This window comes from Dromaius novaehollandiae, chromosome 2 (genome assembly GCF_036370855.1).
Source record: "Dromaius novaehollandiae isolate bDroNov1 chromosome 2, bDroNov1.hap1, whole genome shotgun sequence".
Taxonomy (NCBI): domain Eukaryota; kingdom Metazoa; phylum Chordata; class Aves; order Casuariiformes; family Dromaiidae; genus Dromaius; species Dromaius novaehollandiae.
This window is the reverse complement of record NC_088099.1, coordinates 40225983-40249782: the sequence shown is the minus strand read 5'-3', so window position 1 is coordinate 40249782 and position 23800 is coordinate 40225983. Positions and strand designations below refer to the sequence as shown.

The window sequence follows — 23800 nt, the reverse complement described above, 5'->3', positions numbered from 1 at the left end:
ATGTGGTACAAGAAGTAGAAATTCACTAAAAATACATATCTGTATCAGACTCGGGCTGTTATTTTTCCTTTTTTATTTGAGTATCTGTAAGCCCTGGAAAAAAAAACAGGCTGGATTGTACTGAGAGGCAGGTTTTGCCCTGAAGAGCTTGCTCCAAAAGGGACTGAGTCACAGAGCTGGTCAGTAGCAGACGTGGGAATTAAACTAGAAACTGACAATTTAGAAGGAAGGTAAAAAAATATAGAAATTGAGGAATCAGATTTGGGGAGGGATAGGAGAAAAGGAATCACTTTACACAATGTACAAATGGGAGTGAAAGAACAGACAGAAATGTCTAGAAAAGAAAGGAAAAAGAAAAGCAGAGGGGAAGAAAACTGGTGATGATTTCTCTGAATCGTGATACAGAGGAGTTTACTCATGTTACTCAGGCTTTTAGCACTATGCTGCTTAACTGTTGTCTTCTTGGTAGCAGTGGTGCTGGAATGGATCAAGCAGCATGGGAATCTATACAGTAACTGAAAAATAAGCTGTATCATAATTACAGAGTAAACAGAAGACAGTAGGGGGCACTATAAATTTCTGATTTATTAAATAATTTTTTAAGGAGAAAGGATCTTTTAGTCAAAGAAGAAAGATTTATTTATACCAGAAAGCAGAGAGAATATATGGTAGCAGAGCAAAGGTGTGCCTTTTTCCCACTGTTTTTTGGTTAAAATGATAAAAGAACAAGTTAAAACTGAGGGTTTTTTAGTGTACATTCAGTTCATGTGCCAGAACTGATTTACTTGATATAGTTCTGCAGTCTATGTTTATAAAGTCTAAGTTTTCAGTAAAAAATAATTAATTGTGAATCTATCCTTCCATTAGTAAAAAAAAAAAAAAAAAAAAAGAAAGAAAAGAAAGAAAAAAGAAAGAAAGAAAAAGAAAAGAAAAGGAAAAGGAAAAAGAGCAAAAAAAACCAATTAGAGTTTGCAAATTTGCCCAGAGGTTTGTGACAGCTTACAATCTGAAGAGGGCTTAGAATGATGCCTGAGACATGTGTGCTCTACTTGTCCTTCCTTCTATCTTTCAAGAGATAAAAAGGATACATAATTAGATGTAATTCAAAACCCTTTACTTTTTCAGTAGTAGAGTGCAAAATAATTTGTAATCAATTTTATGCAAGGTTATCTTCAATGTGTAAGAGTTATGTTTTTACACTTGTTTACTTTACCACAAGCTAAAGAAATATAACTGCTGTTGTTGCTTAGCTCTTTTTAAATTCTGGGAGGATTTGGCTGTCAGTACATGGATGTACAACAGTTGCATTTTCTGCAAAAAGTTTTGATAGAGAAGTCGCTTTCAGTTTTGAAGGTTACGGTAAGTTCAGCTCTGTGTGAGTGTGTGAGCATGCATGTAGGAATGGTTTTGCAAAAATGTTACACTCTTTAATGACAAAAACCTAAGAATATCACTCTCTGTAATAAGTTTCAAATCAGTATTTTAAAATACCATTAAAACAAGATGTAAGTTGTTTTATTAGAGTTTTGGAAAATGCAGCCATAGGATTTCTTGTTGCTTTGTGCTTCCTTCTCAGTAATATTTAGCGTGGTGAATACTTTAAGGCAGAAGTGGCTCTGAAGAAAGTCTGATGACCTTTTTCAATTTTGTGTGCTGTCAAGATTCTTCTAAGTAAAGAGATAGAACTCCTTGAATTTGATTTCCTTCTTCGATTCACAATTGAACACACTTATGAGAATCCTGTTGACTTTTTAACTACTCAGTCATGGAGTGCCATTAGGGTAGGTTTAGAAAATTGCTTTTCAGTTCTCAGTCTTTTTTGATGTTATTTCTGGAGGCAAGCTACAACTAGACAATGTCAGATAAAATCATGTTTCACAGTAAATTTTTGTAGAAATAGTGGTGCTTTCAAAGAGTTGTCTTTGCCTTTTGGAGGTATTTTTCCCTTAGATTCTCAGATCATGTGTTGTACTTTATGAGGAAATCCTGTTTCACCAAAATTTCTCCAGTCACCTAGGAATATCATTCTGATCTTCATACTGCTCCTTACCATAGCAAATGCTCAGTGCAAAGTTTGCAGTTTGTGTTATGTTGATATTTAACCATAAGTAGACAGAATGACAATACTGACCAAAATAATCTTTTATAAATAATATTATCCATATATATGTAAATTTTCATTTTAAAGCAAGTCTTGAGTGCCTTGTGATAGCATTAAACTATGCTTTTTGACTTATCCCCAAAGTAGCAATATTTGTTTTCCAATTTAAAACTTTACACAGAGGTACATCACCTGTATTTGTGTCTGGTGTGTTTCCAGGCTATTGCACTGATGGATGTGTTCAGAGGGTTAGGTAAAGATACTGAAGAATCCACCAAGAGCTGGAAGAAGTGGGTGACTCACAATGTCCAGAAAAGGAAAAGCTCACTCAGGAATGGAAAACCAAAAGCTCCCTTCAGAAACTGATCATGTTGAGGGCGTTCCATCCAGATAGAATGACATGCACTCTTAGGTAGGAAATCTGATGGTACCACGTGCAAGGGTGGCTTAGATGCGTCAGTACAGAGAAAATTCATACATACCAAGCTATGCTGTTAATATCTAAAAGTGTATTTCTCAGTGTTAGTTCTCATTGTCTTATTAGGGCTAATGCCATGGGATGACAATTTTTCAGGTCACCCTTCTTAAAAATTCTGTGATACCAAAGAATATCGGTTGTGCATACTTACCCAACCATTTTCAGTTGTTTGCCTGTTGTACTGTTTTAATATTTTGATCCCGAGTGCTGGTCTTGTAGGCCTGATCCTCCAAACCCCACCACCACTGCTGTTACCCCATTTAATGCCATATGAAGAGAGCAGCCCAGCCACTCCTGTGTTCTTCATTCTGTCTCCAGGAGCAGACCTTCTTAAAGATTAAAGATATGGAAGCACTAGGTAAGTCTCTTGTTTTCTTCTGGTTTAAGGATCACTCAACTGTGCTCCCACTAAAGAAATAGAATTTGAGCTCCAAATGGAGGATACAGCGGGCCATATATGTAAATATATCAGTATATAATATATGTATGTACAGTTGTCTGTATGTGCAAGTGTGCGCACATGCATATGTATGCATGTATTTTTTCTAAACAGAACAAAGTCCTCTAGAACCATCTGTCATTACAATGAAGTATAAATTACTGTGGTAAAGTTGGACAGGGTTTATTTTCAGCAGAAGATTTAAGTTTTAAAGTTTCTTCCACCCCCACTGTATTCATGGTAAATGGGGTGGATGAAAAGTGTAAGGCCATAAGCACTACAGTATGAAGAAATTTTTAGACTGAGCGTTCCTCTGCTTGGCATAATGCAGGTTTCCTTTGTACTGTTTTCTACCTTTTGACTAGATGAGGGCCAGAGGGCAATTTTCTCCATGCTCATGTAATCTTGTGCCCCCTGTGACTAAATAATGGTCATTATACAAACTATATTCAATTGTATAAGGCTCTGTCGCTCTGTGCTTAGGATTACTATTCCCTACAGACAATACTGAGAATACCAGGTTAATACAGCTGTGACCTCACTGTGCTCAATTTAAACTCAGGCCTCACAAGGTGAGAGGCTTGTGCATTTCCACTGAACCAATCAGTTAAAAAACTGATGTGATATCTACCACATGTTGCTCCCTTTTTTATAAGGGAATTGCTCTGTACCCCCTGTAAGAGTTTCTAAAGCTCAGTAACAATGCCGAACATCTATCAAAATGTCAAAAGGTTCATTATCTTAAAACCAAGGGAACAGATTTCTGCAGGCTTTTTCTAATACCTGCAATAAGGCCACTGTTGAGAGCTCGCAATTTTGCTTGTTGAAATTGTAAGGGTTTAGTGAAGTGCTTCAGAAGAAGTAATATGCATTGCACCAGTGATAGTGAAATTAATGGGGCATTATCATTCTTTTGCCTTTTTTCTCTGCCAATTTTGCTATCTCCTCCCCTTCTGTCACTCACCCTCCCCCAGTTATTTCTTTTACAGGCAAAAAGCCTGGGTTTACTATAGACTCTGGAAGATTTCATAACATCTCTTTAGGACAAGGGCAGGAGGTGGTTGCAGAGGAGGCACTAGAGAAGGCTGCCAAACATGGCCATTGGGTCATTCTCCAAGTGATTGTCAAACAGCCCCTCCAATGATGGTTGTCCACTCAGTTGGAGGGATGTTCTCAGAATGCAAACAAAATGTGTGCTGGATTTCAGCAAAAGGTTTAAACAGCCAATAATCTTTTTTTTCTTTTCTTTTTTTTTTTTTTTTGCTTTGCTTTGCTTTGCTTTTGTTTCTGATTGTAACAGCGTAAGCATCATGTTAATTGAGTGAGTGTCATAGTTTGCTTTGCATTTTGTAACACTATCTTTGCGCTCTGAGGAGGAACAGGAGAGATAATACAGAAAGTCTCTGGTGACTAGGTAGGATTATGTCCTCAGGAATACACTTTACCCATGTAATTAAGAACTCCTGTTCCATTGAGTAGGCCATAATGGAGACTTGAATAAAATTGGTCTGACTAGCCCTTGGGAACCTGTATAATTAGCACTGAAGTGCTGTTCTTCAGAGATAGCAATAGCAGCTTTGACCAGCATTGTATGGTTTGAGAACCCACTCTGCAGCAAACAAAAAGATCCACACAATGCCCTAGTAAACTATCATTCCTGGCATAATCACAGAGTTGACAGGAGCACTACAATTGTTAATGTTACTGAAAGAAGGTGCTTTCCTCCCACTTTTTATGCTAAATAGCCAATGTATATTGTAACAATCTCTTTGTCCTGAAACTGTACCAGAAATGCGGGTTCCGCACCTTGCTATTTAGGAGGTCACCAGGACCAGGTTATTCCCTCCTGTTTTGTTTTTAACCTCAGCAGCATATACATTTTGTTGTCAGCCAGGTTGCCCACAACAAAGAAATAGACTAGACTCAGTGGCCTCTACCAAGTGAAATAAAGTCACCATAGGCTCAGGGTGGGGGGGGACACTTAATGTACTAAACACTGTACAAACACATACAAATTGACCACTTCATTGATATTTAAAATGAAAAAATCTTAAACCAGGTTTTACACAGCTGTGCTAGTAAGCTAGTCACACAGGTCTAAAAATAACCATGCTTTTCTATTAGTGAGCATTGAAATATGATTGTGAAGGAAAAACATGTGGCGGGTTTTCAGTGGAATTTGAAGGTATTCAGCTATTGTGGGGACAGGACATGAAAATGGAAGATGGTAGAAGTCCTAATTCAGCAGTATTGTATGTCTGAAGCCACAGTAATAGATGGAGAACATATGAGAGATTTCTGGTATTACAGAACTTCTCCATTTTCCAGCCAATTATGCCTCACTTCTGAGGAAGGAGGGAGGTGAGAATTTTACTAGGAATATTTTTGATAGTGAAAGCCTGGGGAATGTCCTAAATCAGACTAAATAAAGATTTTGGGCCAAATTCCCAATGGTGCTAAACCAGCTATAGCTAATGTAATTTGCATGTACTTAGTGCTTCTCAAGCTTCAGTCTTCTGTTTAGTGGCCCAAATAGCCATAGTCTACACTATTATGTTTAAAAAATTTTTAAAACCCAAAACAGGAGTCAAAGAGGTGACATTTTTGTTGGAGGGTGGGGGTGAGGTAAATAAATTACATATTAAAAAACCCTCTGATATTCCAACTAATCTGGCATCCTATCTGGGAAATACCAAAAAAAATTGCCTAATTGTCTTGTTTCTGGGGCTTCAGACTTATGCCCCTGAAGCAGATAGAAAATTTACTATTGACCTTAGCAAGAGGTAGGTCAAGCTCTTAGTGCAAAGCTCTTTGTGGAGCTGAAGCTGAGGAAAGTCCAGAAAGTGACAGAGCAAGAGAAAGGACAAGTATGTTGTAGAATAAGCAAAATAAGACCTAGAAAAAGGTTGAATTTTTCATAGCAAAAACAATTTGAACTGTGGTTGAAACCAGCAACTGGTTTCACAGAGCTGACAGGAGCACTACAATTGTTAATGTTACTGAAAGAAGGTGCTTCCCTCCCACTTTTTATGTAAATAGCCAATGTATATTGTGCGATACCAGCAGACAGAGGACTGACTTGAAAATTTTTGGTAGCAGGTTTACCTTTTGTGTGACTTGCATTATTTTCTCAAACTCAGACATTTGATATATCAAAAGGTTGTTTTGTTAATTAATTCAGGCTTTAATCACTTTCACTTTGCAGGGGATGGATGCAGCCTATATGGAAATGCAGGTGCTGCCAGGCCACTATCATGTCCTGTGATATGAAAGTCTCCCTCTCTTTCCATCCCCCTATCCCCTCCTCCCCATGTCAGGGGACAATTTGGGAACATCCCCATAGCAGCTCTCCTGACAAGGCGATACAGTAGCTATAGGGCATGAGTAACTTGTGTTATTCCTTGGGTTAATATGGCGTTGTAATTTCTCTTGCACCATGTGAAATTGGAAGCCAGTGCAATCAGTAGTTTCTGGCAGAGCAGTAAAGAGCTAGAGAGAAGCCATATGGTTGAGCTGCAAGTTGAGTTGAGTTGCTAGTACTGTAGCAAAAGAAAGTGGATTGTGGGCTAATGTAGGGGTGAAAGCCACTGTAGCCCATCTGACAAATCAGTTTTGAACCTTTTTCTTGCTATTCCCGTATTCCACTAATAGGTGCTTTGGAGGCAGATATTTTTCCATTACAATTAAGTTTGATGGATAACTTCTCCGACCTATCAGTGACATTACACTCTCTTCATATATTAAGAATCTTAAATACTCTGAAGTGAAATGACTTATGTTTTTAAGCAGTAGAATAGCTGTAAACGTTTTCCTTTGTCTAGCACTTCCTCAGTCTTGATCTTGGTATGCACTGGACATGTTTTATCTTAGGTACCAGCTCTGCAGGAAATTTAAGCAGAGTCTATGCTTAACTTTAAATGTAAGAGTTACCCCGCTCACACACACACACACGCGCGCGCACACACACACACGCACACACACACACACACCAGATCATTTACCCCTGAGTTTATAATATTTTCATTAATTGCAGAATCAAAGCCTGAAACTTTAGAGGTAAAAACTGAAACTTTAGGTAAAATCTCTGCTATTGCAACAGATATCAAGAAATGGCAGCAGCTTAGAATCCTCAGATTTGCTCTTTGTATCATCAGTTTACTTAATAATAAAGTGATGCTTTGAATTAAGTACCTATTTGTCATTATAAAGCCACAAAAACAATGCCTTAAGGATAATGTATTTATTTGCTATCTCACAATAAACATTGGCTCTTTTTCAAAAGGATATTCATCTAGTAGCCAAGTGGCTAGGAATCTTGGAAAAACTCCTCGAGCAATACAGTGAATTAAGTCATTCTGATTTCCATGTCTTTATTAGTGCTGAACCAGTTCCAACTCCAGAAGAGCACATCATTCCTCAAGGAATACTAGAAAACTCAATTAAAGTTGCCAGTGAACCTCCTACGGGGATGCTAGCTAATTTACATGCTGCACTCTACACTTTTGACCAGGTAAAAGCAAGATATGCTCTTCTTCATTCATTTGTTTTAATTACTTCTTCCCCTTTGGAGAGAATTGATATCGTTGGTGACTGCTCTGTAGCAGACCAGCACTTGGAGATCTTTGTGCTTCCACACTAAATTGAAAGCCACAGGATGCTTAACCATCTTTGCCCTGCATTGCCTCCATACTTCCTGTCAATGTGGGGCAGGAGGAAAGGATATATATGTATACATAATGTATACATTTATGTGTAATAATAATAATAATGTATACATTTGTGTTATTGGATGTCTAGATATAGATACATGTAGCTGTATCTGGAGAGAAAGAAAGAAGTGTATTTATTGCATCAGCTTAACTCAAATGTAGGCTTATGAAAAACCTAACTATGCTTTAAAGTCAGAGGTGTTTCATTATATGGTAGTCACCAGCTTTGCTCAGTTTTAAACTGTTGCTAGGTTCAACCATATCCATTCTCCCACAAAGTAGATTTATGTATCCAGATGTTCAGGCAATGGCTGAATACCCTGTGTATGAATTCCTGTAGTTAGGCATAAAGAAAGGAATTTATGAGCAAGGGTTGTGTGCTGTTTGTTGTTTTGTTGTTCTTTCTTTTCCTGTGTGAAGTTCTGTGGAGCTGCCTAGCAGGAGGAAGAGGTAGGTGAGAGAAAAGAAAACATGAGAATGTGGAAAACTGGAGTGTCATTCAGTGTGCGTAGCCTAATTCCCTCTGAATCCCTGACTGTCCCTGCACTGTTACCGTGAGTAACATGTGGATAGTTCAAATTCAGTGCAAATCAGCTTCTCCACAGTCGTGAAAGAGCTGCAGTAGCAAGGTTATTCATGTCAGCATAACATACCATGGTAGAGGCAACCAAACAGTGTATACTTTAGCCTTCTGGTAATTTATTATCATTTATTTATAGAATGTAGGACACACAAAAGTAAAGCTTGGGTGAAAAGGGTGAGAATTGCTTTTACAGAAAACTCCTTTAACCAATACACAGAACACTAAAAGAGTGGTGTCAGAACTACTTTGGCTACAGGTGCATTGATTATGATGGTACAAGACGACAGAAAGATATTTGTGAGAAAGGGGGAAGGATTGTGGTTTTGTGGTACATAGACAACTTTTAATGCAGCAATTTTTTCTTTCATTTATAGCTCATAATAATAATGTTTTGCATGGGAAGCTGAAAAGACTGGACAAAGTCTTTAATAAAGGCATTTTGCATGCAGTTGTTGTGCCACTTCAGGCTGTGTTCAGTTCAAGAAATATTTATATATATAGCCAGCTCATTTCTATACTGGATGCTTTCAGCCATGGGTGTTTGAGGCTTACTACAAATTCCTATACAGATGGCGTCTTTAATACATTTCTGGTTAAGGTATTTTAATTTTTTGGAAAAAGAAATTGTAATGAGAAAATCAAACTGCACCTAATTCATATGGAATTAGTTTCACGTTTTGTGATTCTTTTCTTTAGGATAAAATTTTATGTTTTAATTTTAATGATGAAACTCATGATTCTGACCTAGGAAAAGTTTTCTGTGGGGTATAATATTCTTCACTTTTGCTCAGACTTTGTTCCCTGTTGTTCAATGAAGGATGAGCTATTTCTTTTTGGCAGCTATGAGTTTCTGTCTCTAAAGTTTCTCCAACACGTGTGCATTTTCATGGCTATCAAAAATAATTTTGCATCTAACTGTTATGTTAATTACTTCTTAAACTAAAAGACAGAATGTAGAAAAATGTAAGAGAATCAAGAATGAATTCCTGCATATTTTATAGGAAAGCACCATGTAGTTTGTCTCCATAATTTAAAAAACAGCTAAATAAAACACTGCACAGAATCCCATTTTGACAAGATTCTTTACTAACATTATAAAGAATGGATGCAAAAGAAAAATGACCAAAGTTCACTTTTCAAATGTTACTTTTGGGGAATATGCAAGTAAAATCTGAAGGAATAGTATGCTTTTTAATAAATGTTAAACTAGCAAATTTTCTATTTGGAGTAAAGTGTATGGATGTTTTATGCTAAGAAACTATAGTAGTTACCTGAGTAATATTTATGGAGTTCTACTTAAGTTCTCTACTTTTATTGGTTTCAATAATACAAAGTATCTTTTCCCTAAAGCACATTTATAAATAAAAGGGTAACCATCAACAATTTTGTTTCTTAGTAAATACAGCAAAAAAATTGACTAATAATCAATCACTAAGGAACCTGTTTCTTACTCTCCTTCAAACACCAAGCTTGTGAGTGCTCCCTTTTGGCAGCTGACGTGGGTACAGCTATCAGTAACAAAGCCAGTTGTCAACTGATTAAACATATTCCTTTGCTTTGACAGGATACCCTTGAACTGTGCACCAGAGAGCAGGAATTTAGGAGCATCCTTTTCTCTCTGTGCTATTTTCCCACTTGCATCGCTGGGAGATTGCAGTTTGGCCCTCAAGGCTGGAATCACAGATACCTGTTCTGTACTAGAGACCTCACCACCTGTGTCAACATCCTCTGCAACTATTTAGAGACACATAAGAAGGTAAGAAGTAGTGTTCAGGTAACCACACAGCAAGGTTATTTTGACTCGGTCAGCTGTTTATACTGAATAAGGGGGACACAATTTTTCTCTGAAGCTGTTATTTAAGTAGCTGACATTATATGACTCTGTTGCTGAGTATGAGCATAAACCAGATCCAAAGGGTGGGGGGTCTTTTGCCAGTGGATGCTTGAACTTCATAATATAGGTCAAACCAGTTCCACATCAGTAGCTGAGGAGGAAAAAAATGCCCTTCATTATGTTAACAAAAACAGTGGTTTACATGTGCATATATGCCAAATTCATTAGGCAGGTAATGAAGCATTTGCACAAATGTAATTACATACAGCAATTCTGACAGTTCATAACATTGCATTAATAATCACTACAATTAGTTCTGATGATGGAAGCAATTTACAGCACGTCACATGTATAAATAATGGTGCATTTCCTGCATGTGTCATTATTATGTATTAAGGATGCCACCTTGTTGTGACTTTCTCAGTAATGTTCCCCTTGAGTCAAAGTTAAGGGTAGATGAGTGATTTTATTTCTGAGCCACAGCATATTTTACAGTTGTATGGTTTAAATACTCAGTTGAGGTCACTTCTGTAAATTCTGTAAATACAATGCCTAAATAATAGCAATAGTTATTCACTGCTTAATAATGTAGATGGTACTGAATAGGTTCTCCTATTTTTGTAATTAAAGAAATTTAAGATATGTATAGCTTTAAGGAAAAAAAAACAGAGAAATGTTACACCTCAATAATATATGCTTTTCAGCATATCCCCCAACTTGTAATTATTCTTAGAAATTAATTACTCTTGACCTTTTCTTTTTCTTTTCTTTTCTTTTCTTTTCTTTTTTTTTCTTTTTCTTTTTTTTTTTTTTTTTTTTTTTTTTAGCTAATAGGACATGAAACTGCTTTTCCTTCTTTGACCCTTGGTGACATGTTGAAATAATTTCTAAATGAAATAATAGTGATGATTTAGTAATGCTTCCCATTTAGAAGAAAAGTCTGTAAAATCAGCATATTCCAACCCTTATTTTTCATTAAGAATAAGTCTCATTCTTGCTGCTCTTTAAGCTCTGTTCTTTTCAAACTGCAGTTCATAAGCATGATAATTAATTGTGCTATTTAATAAGAGAGAAAGTTTTGATGGCACAAAGGACTAGAAAAGTCTGTAAGAGAATTATTTCATCTCTCCTTTCAGAATACTGTGTATTGGCCCTTTTCATTGTATTGGTTAGTGATTCATTACATTGTGGCTTCATAAGAATTTTCTGACATAGGTACCGTAGAGAGAAAGATAAAAGTTCTTCAAAATGCAACTTTTCTATGTGTGTATATGTGTACATATATATACATGTATATATGCATATATAGCAATAGTTTCACATTGGGTATCCTTTAGGGACAACTTTCTTTAGACCATCAGGGACTTACCAGAAAGCACAAACTGGAAAACTTGAGCCAGTCCATTAGTTAGTGGAAATTGTCCTAACTCCACTGACAGCAGTGGAGTGATGATCGTTTGTGCCAGTTTATAGTACTTCCTCGTGAGTATTTAGTCTTCTTGTATCTCAGTTTGGCTTAACCCACTTCCCTGTTGGTAAGATGAACTCCGCCTTACAAACCTCTGATATTTAAGGTCTCTTCGGATGAAGCACAGGGTGCCCGATCCTGCCTCATTGTCTCACTCTTTCCCTTCTACCTCCTTATCCCCATACACACATTCATGAAGTTACTACTCAATGTTATGAGGAGAATGTGGACTCCAGCCCCTCCATATCCATTGCTCAGTGTACTAGGACTACTAAGCATCAGTGAAACCCTTTCTGCACATATAGGAGCTGGACGGATGCTCCTGTGCAGCTGCTGAAGAGACGGACCAAATCAGCCAAGGTTTGAGTGATGTGGAGGATGAATTTCTCTCCTTGAGTGCAATTTTCTAAAGAGTATGATGGCAATTATGCAAACCTGACAGCCCAAAAAGGTTTCTAACTCTAAATGCTCCATTTTTTCACTTTAGTAAAAATGTCCTTCTTATATCACAAGCTTTGATTATCCCAGTGTAATCAATGTCCCCAAAGGTATGTGGCTGAGTGAGGTTGTACTGAGTTAGAATATTGCTATACTCTCCTAAAGGACACAGGAAAAAACATTTCTTGCGATAAATAAATATTAGATTAGAAGAATATTAAATACACTTTTTTTGCCAACAAAGAGAAAAACAGGTTTATTCTAACTGCAAGAATATTTTATTCTAAACCAAAGCTGTTGATGCTTTTCACAGAGATTCTCTGTTCAGGCTTCTCATCACCAGCATGCAGCATTGGTTATAATATTCTGGTGGCCTTTCTTTTCATTCATTTCAGTTGAAAAGAAAGATGGATTAGTGTTTCACACACTCAAATTGAGATAAACTTGTAGGAAGCACACTGGAATAGCTGCAGCTATTTTACTTGTTCTATTCTGTCACATCACACAATATTTAAAACCTATAATTAAGTTTTTACTTGAACTGTTGGGAGGCAAATACTGCCCCCAAGGGTGTAAAGGTTCCCATCTGGAAAGGCTTCATCACAAACTGGCATATTTTGCAAACCAGAGGTTAGCAAAAAGAAGCTTCAAATTTTGTGAAGCCAACTAAAACAGAAAGACAGTAGTTCCTTGAATAAAATGTGTTACCACTATTAATCACAAGCTCTGAGAATGGTATTATAATTCTTCAATAAACATAATGCTTACATGATGTGGTAGTAATGGGATTAATATTAATTCAATTTTTACTGAAATTCTTGAATGCACCCCAAATTCAAATAATGTAGAATTTCACTTACTCAGTGTTTCCTAGTGAGGAGATAAAAAAGACTGCAATCAGATATAAAATTTTTATTTCTCCTCTAAGAAAGGCACAGTAGGTTACCTCCCTGTCACTCATAAGGATTATGTTTTTAAAGGTCTGTATGGGAAAATACATGCACTTGTTAATGAGTTATGTTCACTTATGCCGTGCAGTGTTTTGAAAATGTACTTGGCTCTTAAAAGCTTTTTATAAGGGATTTTTTTTTTATAAGGGAGAAGGTAGAAAACATAAGGCTTAGATGATACCGCTTTTACAGCATTACTGAATTTTAGTAATAAGCTTGGTATTTTTAATCAAATATTTATAGATACCTTGCACTGGATTGAAAAAAGAAATACGTTGCAATGTAGTTATTTTCTAAACAAAAAAAAAAGGATAATGAGAATGTATAACCATTAAGCTTTCTAAAAGGAAATATTTTGATTTTCTTTTGTTTCTTGTAACAGTATTATTCTGAGCAACTTTAGTTTGTTCCTTAGAAAGCAGACCTGTTCTATTTAATGATGCATCCTGTTTTCTTGGGTAGATTTCATGGGAAGACTTGTGTTATCTCTTTGGTGAGATTATGTATGGTAGCCACATCACTAACGACTGGGACCGCAAGCTCTGTTATACATATCTGCAAGAATTCATAAGCCCACCTATGGTTATAACTTTTCTACATACTTAAAGCTTTTGAATATGTATATGGTATGTTAAACCTAAGAGAAATTAATCTGTCAGAACTGGAGCCTTCTGAGGAAGACTAGAAGCTTTCTCTTCCATGGATCCCAGCATGGGTCCCAATTTCTTGTCTTGCTGTCTTGGAATAAATTATCCAATCTGTAATGAGTAGAATGACTCATCATGAACAGATTTTGTCCCCAAGGGTTTGTGACTTGGCCTATTGCTTATTTAAACACTTCTGCAAGCACCCTTACATGGCAACTTGAATACAGTGTTTTGTAGCATTGCTGGAATAACCAGCTTAATGACAAAGGGTATAGTGCATTAAGGTTTCCCTTTTCCTAATATTCTCTTTTAAGGTGATGTTGTTTAGAAAGGTCTGGGTGGGCCTGGGAAAGTAACTTCTATTAAACTGGTAAAACTGGTAGATTCGTAAGTTAAAGCAGTTGAGAACTGCACAATCCTCACGACTTAGGTTTACTCTTTGAATGTTTTCTTCTCTGGATAAATAATAGCGTGGAAACATAATACCTTTTCTTGCTTTTTCCTGTTTCCAAAGTACAGAAAACAGTTTGTAAGACTGCTTCTCATTTTTCATGGCCCATCTCTCTGTAGCTGTAGCTTTATCAGATCTGATATGTACTGCATGGTGTGAATTTCACCATTGAGTTTTGATCAAAAATTTCGGAAGTCTTTACTAGTCAGAAACAAATGACAGAACTTTTAAGAAGACACGAAAAAAACCCTGCAGCTCTGTCTAATTTTAGTTCAAAAAAGCCTTGCTTGGGAACTACTTTAGTCTTTATATAAACACATATATATGTGTGTGTATATATAAAATATATATTTTTATATATTTGTATAAAAATATATATTAAAAAAACTGACTGCTTCTCCTAAACCTCTGAAGTAGTCACGTTAGAGAACTGACTGCACAATTTGCAAAATTACAAAAACAATTGAGATATTTTTAAACGCCTTTTCCAGACTTGTTATTTTTCTTTGTCCAAAGGTAAAAAGCTGATTTGGGAGGAAAACATTACCGTGTTACGTTTGAGCAGGCCATTTGTGGAGCTTGGCTAAGTTAGGGAGACTGCACTTTTCACCCCGGCAATGCAGCTGAAGCCTGCCTTAAGGTCCTCAGTGAAATGAGTTTGCTTGCATCTCCTTCATCCCTAACGAGTGGGTTTTCGTATGTCAAAAAGCCACACTCAGATTAACACAATTGGAAGTAACTGCTCCGGAGAAGAGGCCCAAGAGTAAGTTGCCATGGAGATGGAAAGGATAAACACTACTGTACGTGTGACCTCTGCAGAGGCTGATTTCTCCAAATGACAGCTGAGGTCATGGGGGCATGGTGGGAAGCTCATTCTGCCGGTTCCTGCTCTGTGTCTATCCTATGGATAAGTAAAGAATTACTGCTTCCAGTTTAGGCAGTCCATTAACCTTCACAAGCCTGAACTTTCATTCAAATAATTGTAAAATAAGTATAGGTGGTGAAACCTGAGGAGAATCACTGCTATTTATACGGCCTTTGGAAAGTTTAGGGACCCAACCTTGAGTGTGGATCCACTGTTATTTTAAACAATGAGATGATATCTTTCCAAGCTTTTTGCTGTAATTGAAATCTGGGAAAGTAACATTTTTGCCGAGAAAACAGAAATGCATTCATTGACTGGCAGCCAAATGAATGCAAACAGGGTGGCAACACATTTCATCAGTGTTGTCATTTTATGTTCGCTGGGGAGATTACCTTGTCTTTTACCTACTTGTCTTCCTGATGAATTCTTTTAGCTATAAATTTATTCCACAAGGTGTGTTAAAATAAAGTGTTACACAGTAATTTTGCTATACCTTGTTAGGGATTTGTCTTGTGGACAAAAGGGCAGCGAGTTCCTGCTGTGAACTCAAATAACCTTCGGTATCTCACTGTGTGCATGACTCCCAGGAATAGAGTAAAACCTGTTTTAAGTGCCACCAAAGAGAATGGTTAGTACAGCTTGTCCGATAGAATTGGTCTTTCACTCAAGGTGAATAACAGTTTTTTTCAAAACCTAGGCACTACTTGAAAGTGGTGTCTTAAGACATAGCTTATTGTAGGTGAAGTTAGTGATGCTGGTTCAGGTGCAGATAAATGGCCAGCTGCAGAACCAAAATGACTTCAAAAATAAGTGCTTCATGGTATTATTGTGAGCAGCAGTTTGTTGTTGACTAAATGCCAGAAGCCTTTAAAAATGCATTGTGATTTTGTGGAGTGGACCTTGCGTTAGGGAGAAATAGCTGTTGTGAAGAGAACCACTCATAGCCAGAAAGGATTTTCACCAAAAAAAAACTTGCAAGACTGGACTAAATCTCAGTCAATTCTGTGGCAGTAAGTACAGTAAGGAACTCTTTGAATTCAGTGAAGTCTTTACAGCCCAGGAGTCAGGAGACTGGAAAACAAACATGATTGCATTACAGCTTTTTTCCTATTCTGTCCTCAGGAGGGTAGGCCACAGAGAGTACATCTCACCAATGCACTCTGGCTACTATTTAGTTCTTGACCTGCTCCAAAGTACTGAGTCTTGTCTTTACCTAAGGGGGTAGGAGCTGCCTGTTCTACAGAACAGTGCAGCTCATAGTACTTGGTTCAATATTGAGCTGGCTGAGACCTTAATTTTTTCTGCTGTAAAATTATCACCACTGTCTATCTCATTAAGGTCAAGGATGCAATATAAGCCTCCCCTGCCCCAAATTTCCCACATTTGGAGGGATGGATTGGAGCAGCATGTTTTTCCTCTCTAATCCAGCTTCTGGATGTTCAGAGCCAAGCAGAAGAGAAAGGAAGGGGTCACAACACACAAAGAAATGTCCTGACAACCATTTAAGTGGAAGGTGCATTGGGATCACAGCTTCTGAAGAGCTGAAAATTTCTCAAATACTGGCATGTGTGCTGTCCCATTTCTATGAGTGCTACCATACTGCATATTTGTCTGATCTATCTGATGCTTCCTGTAACATCTTAAAGGTTATTATGAGCACAGTGTGTTTGCTCCTAATTAACTACACACTTTAAAGTTGTGTCTCCTGTGTTGGGATGGAGGTTCAGAAGAGTTGGGGCTCTGTTCCTGCCTCTGCCACAAGTGTCCTGTATGACTTGGTATCAGTGTGTTTCAGACTCCCATCTGCAAAATGAGATAACAATCCTTGCTTGTCTTCTGAGGAAATGCAGAAATTCAATACTTAAAATGCACCCATTTCAGTAGTGGCAGTCCTTGAAATAAATTCAGAACATCCTTATGAAGGAAAAAGAAGCAGCAACAGTACTTCAAGACTGCAGAAAATAGGAATGTTGGAAAATTATGCAAATAGTAACTGTGCTGAAAATACTGTGACAACCATATTCCACTGTATCAGAACGTATAGGTGTCATTTTAATAGATTCTAGACAAATTTCTGAAAACTTGTAGGGAAGAATGTATCAAGAAATGGTAACATTCTTGTTTTGTTTTGTTTTTTTTTTAATGAAACTAGAAGAGGGACTGGTTCTGGCACCAGGTTTCTTGGTCCCACCAAATCTGAACTATGCTGGATGCCATAAATACATAGATGAAATGCTTTCACCTGAAAGCCCAGTACTAAATGGGCCGCACCCCAGTGCTGCAATAGGATAATTAACAGCAACATCAGATAATCTCTTCAAAATTCTTTTGGAAATGCAACCGAGGAGTTCATTTGCAGGAGAGGGATTCAAGGCCAATCTGCAGAGGAAAAGTGCTTTCATCTTGTGCCTTATTGTTACTGTTAATGACACTTGTAGCATATATTGTACTGTATTATTTCAGCAAGAGACTTCATTTCTCAAAAAAAAGATGGATCAGATTAACAAAGATCAGCTGAGTGTTAATGTTAGTGATGAATAATGGGCCAAACTGTGTAATGTACTGTACTAGGGAAGAATTTGGACCAAAACATAGGATTGGAGGAGTGTTTAACTTGTTACAGAGACCATTTCTTTTTCACTTTGAATTTAGTATGGGGTGGGAAACAAAGGATGAATCTATCTTGCTTTTTTGTTTGTTGTTAAAAATAAGTGTAGCAATACTAACTTAGAAAACAAATGTTAAGATTGGCCAAGTCAGTGACTTCTGTGCTTTGCTCCAGCCTGTTGCATGAGAAATCCCTTTTGTGTAGATTCCCTGCTTCTGCTAAGCGCAGGAAGGCGCTCCCAGCCTGCAGTCCTGGTTTCTTTCTGCCACGTTCACAGCACAGCCTGGCAGTGACGTGCAGGATCTTCGTGCCAGGAAGAGCAGCCCAAGCAGAGTGTTCTCCAGCCGCTCCCCTTCCTCGGCCCTTGATCCAAATGAGAGCCTGGCGGCTTGCTCTGAGCCTGCTGGAGACTTCCCCTTGCAAGCAGTGGCTATGGAGACTTTCAGGGTTTTTTACTTTTGTGGCAGTCTGAAGAGGAGAAATCTGGGTAAGGAGGCCGTCCAACAGTCTCTCAGCCTCAGCACCTCTCTTGCACCAGATCTGTAGTTTTAGTAGTACAGTAGCATTTACCTTTTGGAGACCTTAATCCATAAAACCATATTAAGCTATTGGATGCTGTGCTGAAGGGAACAACACTAATACAGGGATAACCTTTGTCACTTAATATGGTAAGTGGAACACTGTATTTGTGTTAGATAGCCCAGATAATGCTGATATATTAGTAAAGCCTAACCGATTCCAGAAAAATTTAAAAGAGTGGATTTTAAGCATGGAACACTTGTGCTATATACTAGTGCTTAATACTTAGATCAAAAAACAATGAGCAGGTTACATCTGAAGTCCAGAAACTCCCCAGAGAGACACATTTTCTAGTTCTCTCTTGATCACAGGTAGAGTAAGATGAGTAAAACCACCCTGCAAACGAATACTGTGTAGATTTATGACAGTATGCCAATCTGTCTGCACATACTGATGCAACAACATTGTGGTGCTGCGCTTGGCTACCTGTAGACTACCGTAATATATACTGTGAGAGATGTAATTGCTGTGGGATCCTAATGGACAGTTATCCAGATCATAATAAGCTACCATCATAGTATGATATTCATTCAATTTTGTCCTATAAGAGAATTCAAATTTTGAACTCTCACTGTGGAGATGGCTGTAGTCATCAGAGAGACAAGAGAGATCCAGGCTTAGTTGCTTAAAGACATTCTGTAGGTACAGATCTTCTGCAAAGAGTTCAGCTGTGAATACTAGGTAGATGGGAAGGGTTATCTGCAGTACTGTGTCAAGAAGCAAAATGTAAGGGTAAAAATTCCCCCCACATTGTGTTGACTTGTTGACTGCCTTCTTGGTGTGCTACTTCTGAGGAGCTGCATTCCAAGACAGCTGACTGCTGGAACCTAAAAATTAAAGTTTCTAAAATTTCAAGTAATATTTCCAAGTTTTCACAAGAGAATGGGTACATTCTCCTGTTTTACATTCATACTGTTACTCTTGTCCAAGACCTGCAGTGTTCATGCAAAAAAGCACGCAATTAACTCAGTCTCCTAAATGACATTGCTGTTCTGTATAAAAGTGTATTGGATGGTGAAGCGGGGATTTATTTGGCAATTAAAAGCTTTTCCTCCTTATTAATGCTTACTTTCCTGAATTCCTAACAGCCATCAAACTGCTATTAGTGAAGTCAATTTGACTATGACTGTTCCAATGAGTCCAGCCCATAGATAGTCTCATAATTAAAATAAGACTGACTGTTCTGCAAAGGCAGCTCCTATCATTTGTTCAGGTCATGATCACTACTTATTTGAATACATTTTGTAGCGGACATTTGTGAGAACTATCTCATCTTGAATTTCTGCTTTCCTCTAAGATTCTTTCTATATTCTCCTCCTACATAGAAAGCTGCAGGAAAAGAAAATGTATTCAGAAATCTCTGCTAGTTCTGTTAGCAGACCCTGCTATCCTCTTCACCTTCCTTTCTGAGTGTAGACTTGAGAAACGATGGCCAGATGCCCCAAAAGCTTCAGTGATGTGGGGCTGAGTCTTCAGCTTCTAGTTTTCCTCATCCTTACCAGAGCTCTATGAAATTCCTCCTTCTTGTTCTGCAACTCTCTGTCTCTTTCCTTACTCCCTCTTTCCCTCTGGACACTACTTTTTTCTTTTATCACCATCAGATCATGGAGTTTTTGCAGAGAGGAATATGGCAGCTCTCCATGCAAGCAGAAAAACAATGCTTCATTCTTCCGTTTCCCAGGGGAGCTTGTGGTTTTCACATTACATTTATATTTCCTGTCCACATTAGAGTGTGTGGAGAATTCTATGTGGCATTCATCAGTCCTGCCAGAGCTACATCTGAAATGGAGACTGACCTGCATTCATGTTTTTATTTCAATTCCTGTTCATTAGTACTGTTAAGAATTGTTTTTCATGTTTGTATTGTCTTGATTCCAGAATTGGCCTACAGGGAGGGGGAGAGACACTTTTGAGGGATGAAATGTGTGTTTGCGTGTGCATGTGCACACTGTATTTTGCCTAGTGCCTAGGACAATAAGAACTGGAGTGGGGGTGGCAGAAGCTATTGAGTACTACAATAATATAAACTCTTAATCATACTTGGCCAAAAAACAGTGCAGTTTCAAGGGTACATCCATGTACAGCAGTCATCCCAAGCCCAGGGAGATGTTGGTGGGCTGTAGGGTCAATGTAACTTTACATTTTTAAGTTAAATAGAGGCTGCTAAGTGTTAACTGGCTTGCAGTCATTTCTCTCAACACTGTTGCTGAAGAGATAGCAAAGATGGGGGAGCACTGCTGTCTTACATCCTAAGAAAATGGGATGTTTGATCACCACTGCAGAAGAAATGAGAGTTGCAAGGAGAGGAGTCAAACAGAGTTCCTGATTGCAGTGTTTTCTAAAACAGCTTTATTTGTATTGGGCTGGAAAGGTTAAGAATGTCCTGGATAATATTCTGGAGAAACTCCCTGAAGAGTTTGACAAGGCAGAGATTGTGCAGAAGACTACTGTGTCACACCCCTATGCTCTTCTTTGCTTTCAAGAATGTGAGAGGATGAACCTTGTCATTTCAGAGATCAGCTCTTGAACAGCTGGACCTTGGTCTGAAGGCAAATGAGTTTTTAATAAGTAGTAGTATTCCTCTTCTGTGTATTTTGCGTTTTTTGATTTTTTTTTTTTTACATGAAAGAATAGCTATTCTTTATGATGCCAGTATGCTTTTTATTGTTCTCCAAACAACAGGGGAGCTGATGTTTTCTCCTGACATGGAATTGCTGCAATCTGCACTCTTCTATGATGCTGTGACAGATGCATGGACTAAACTAGCATATCCATCCAAGTACAGCCTTGCTCACTGGTAAGTGTGCTCCAGTATCTACCAACAGTAACTCATTCAGTTTAGCTACTATGCAGACAGTTATTCTACTGATCTAAAAGCAGCAGCTTTGTTCCACTCATTGCCAAAAACTTGTCATATTCATGCAAGTCATATTTTACTTTGAAGTGAATTTTGCAGAAATATTAAGCACTTTGCTGAAACAAGGCTTTGTCACCTCCCTTTGCCATAAGTGCTAGGGCTGTTCGGCATCTTGCAGTAGTCTTTTCTTCCTACCCTGGCCCCAGCATTTACAAGCAGTTAAATATGGGGAAAAAATAACTAGGGTTTTTAATCTCAGTGTTTTTGGAAATCACTTAGGTATCTCTGAGCAAATGTGTGCTGCAGCATGCCTTTATGCAGAGAGTCTCTGTCTTACTGTGGTGCTTCTGATTTATACTTTGCTCAGCCTTATCTTGGAAGTTTATGTGCACTACTGAAGATGGTATCAGACAATTTGCAATTGAGTAGCTATCAAACTGTTACCAATTTTTGGCAGTTTCTGAATGTGTGTGAATATGGTGGTATCAGCTCAGGCTTCTCCTCAAGACGACAAGTTAACACGATTGTGCATAGTCGCACTGACTGTGGCCAGCAAACTGTCTTGTGCTGATCACTTTCTACAATTGCTTTTAGACATCAGGGAAAGAACAAATTCCACTAAAACCAAGACATTATGGTCATGTAAATATATACTTTCTGGTTACTTCAGCCACGTACCTTCTTCATACACAAAATAATAATACTCTTTCTTACACTGGAAGTCTGTGCTGTATTTTGTCTAAAATGCACATTTGATCAGTTTAAGGCAGAAGCTATTGATGCTTCTCTTTCAGGGTTACTAATTTTCTCAAGAGATATGGAGAACTTGACATCTGTATGCAGGACCTTGTGCTGCCAGCAGTAGTGTGGCTCTTTGGCTTGTTCAATCCTCAGTCCTTTCTGACAGGTAAGCAGCAGTTGTTATAAGGATCCAGGCATATTGTTTCAGTGACAGGCTGTTTTGGGGTTTTTTTTAGATGATTTTTTTTTTTTAACCATTGTTCTTAGCTATGTTTGTGATGCGGTTTGGATTGTTAAGCGCAGTTAGCTGAAATTAAAAAAAGTAAAAATAGGCCAAACATTCAAGCTGAATGGAGAAAGTAAGAAAATGACAAAAAAACCAGGAAAACTAAGGTTAAAACATCTTGGGTGTACTGATGCATTATAGTGGGACAGCGCCTTTTTCTTTTTTTTTTTTCTTCTTTGCAAGTGTCTCTTTAGAATTTATCTGGCAACAACTTTGTTTTATAACAGGGAATCCTAGTAGTTGTCCCATTTTTCAACTACTCTAGTCCTAGTTCTTCTGCAGATAGACTCATTGGTATCAGAATAATCATCTCTTGAAAACAGAGGGGAACAATTCAAACTCCTGTTCAGTCTATTCAGAAGTGTGAAGACAAGCAGCTAAGGAAATAAATGCTGAGTTTCATAGTTTAAAAAAAGTTAAAGAGTGCTGGTTTTCAAGTTTAATGCTGTTTTCCTGTCACTATTCTTTAACCAATTCAGTGCCTGTGTAGCAGTAGCATTCTGCCTCATTCCTTGTTATTAACCTAGTTACCAGACTAAGTAGAAAAAGAAATCCATCTGCCAGTCCTCTTTGTACAGTTATTATTACAGCAGAGGATTCAAATCTTCAGCAGTGTACTGAATGTGCAGCTCCTTGCCGTGTCCACAACACATATGTATATATTTATACACACTATTCCATGACACAGTAAAACTAGAAAAGTCTGTAGGGCTCCAGCGATGGCTAAAGCAGAGGGGAGACTGCTGCAGTGGGAAGAGCACACTGAAGCCACGTGAGAGCCCAGTAACACTGTACCTCAAATTCGGAGTGGCTGCTGATGGCACTCGGACAGTTCTTTGCTATCCTGTTTGAAAGGTGGCCCATAGGACACCTCTGTCTGGCTGCCATGGTTCCCTGGAGGAGGATGGACGGTGGGGTACATCTTTCCTGGCAGCAGGAGGCAGAAGTGGGGGAGCGTGAGGGTGGACAGGCTGGCAGGCAGCTGTGCCCACTGCTGCTTGTGTGGTGAAAGGGCTCCCCAAATGGTGCTTGTTTTGTGCCAGGGTTGGAAAGCAACCCCACCACATTTCCACTCCTGCTCTCTCCAAGCTTTCTCTCGTCGCCTCTTTTTCCTGTCAAGGCATTTTGGGGGGGGGCACGGACACACACACACACAAGGCTAGAATGTATTTTGGCATTGGCTTGTTCTGAACAGGGACTCAGAAGTGACATCTTTTGAGTGTATATGGCAGTGCAGTCCTGCTCGACTGCCACAAGTTTGGGGGGGGGGGGGGGGGTCTTTGTTCTCTCCTGTACAGAACTGTTTGTTTCCAAATAATTGTATTGCAGGGTTTTTTGCCTTATTTCAATTAAAGGCCAAAGGGGTTTGGGGGGGGGGGGGGGGGATCTCAGACCATTAACAGTCTCAGGCTTGTGCACAACAGGCCTGAGAGGGACACATTAACAGTTCTGACATCCAAATTACTCTCTGGGTATTGAATTATCGAGAGGCTTATTTTTAAAGCTGTTATGCAGAGCATGTCATGCAAGAACATCTGGCCTTTGGATAAGGTGTGCTTGACTGTAGATGTTACCAGAAGGACCAAAGAAGATTATGGCCACCCACCAAGGGACAGAGCCTGTATCTGTGTGCTTTTTATGGAAAGTAAGAAATAAATTTAAATTGCGTTAGCTCAGTAATTTATTTCAGGGACACCCTAGCTTACTTCATTAAGCAGATAAGCTCCATTAGAAGCTGGACTCATGCTGTGATCCTATAAAACACA

At 38.3% G+C, this 23800-nt stretch overlaps 1 protein-coding gene across 1 annotated transcript in view; it reads left to right on the top strand.

Annotated features, from left to right (window-relative positions):
- The window catches only part of DNAH11 (dynein axonemal heavy chain 11), a 154524-nt gene that overhangs the window by 128440 nt on the left and 2284 nt on the right, over positions 1–23800 (top strand). The window contains 15 exon segments of the mRNA XM_064505461.1: positions 1662–1781; positions 2321–2396; positions 2399–2513; positions 2785–2916; positions 3994–4135; positions 7301–7528; positions 9875–10066; positions 13463–13582; positions 14031–14034; positions 17116–17357; positions 20522–20667; positions 20669–20698; positions 20831–20947; positions 21802–21914; positions 23539–23679. Coding sequence (XP_064361531.1) covers positions 1662–1781; positions 2321–2396; positions 2399–2513; positions 2785–2916; positions 3994–4135; positions 7301–7528; positions 9875–10066; positions 13463–13582; positions 14031–14034; positions 17116–17357; positions 20522–20667; positions 20669–20698; positions 20831–20947; positions 21802–21914; positions 23539–23679 — 1918 coding nt within the window.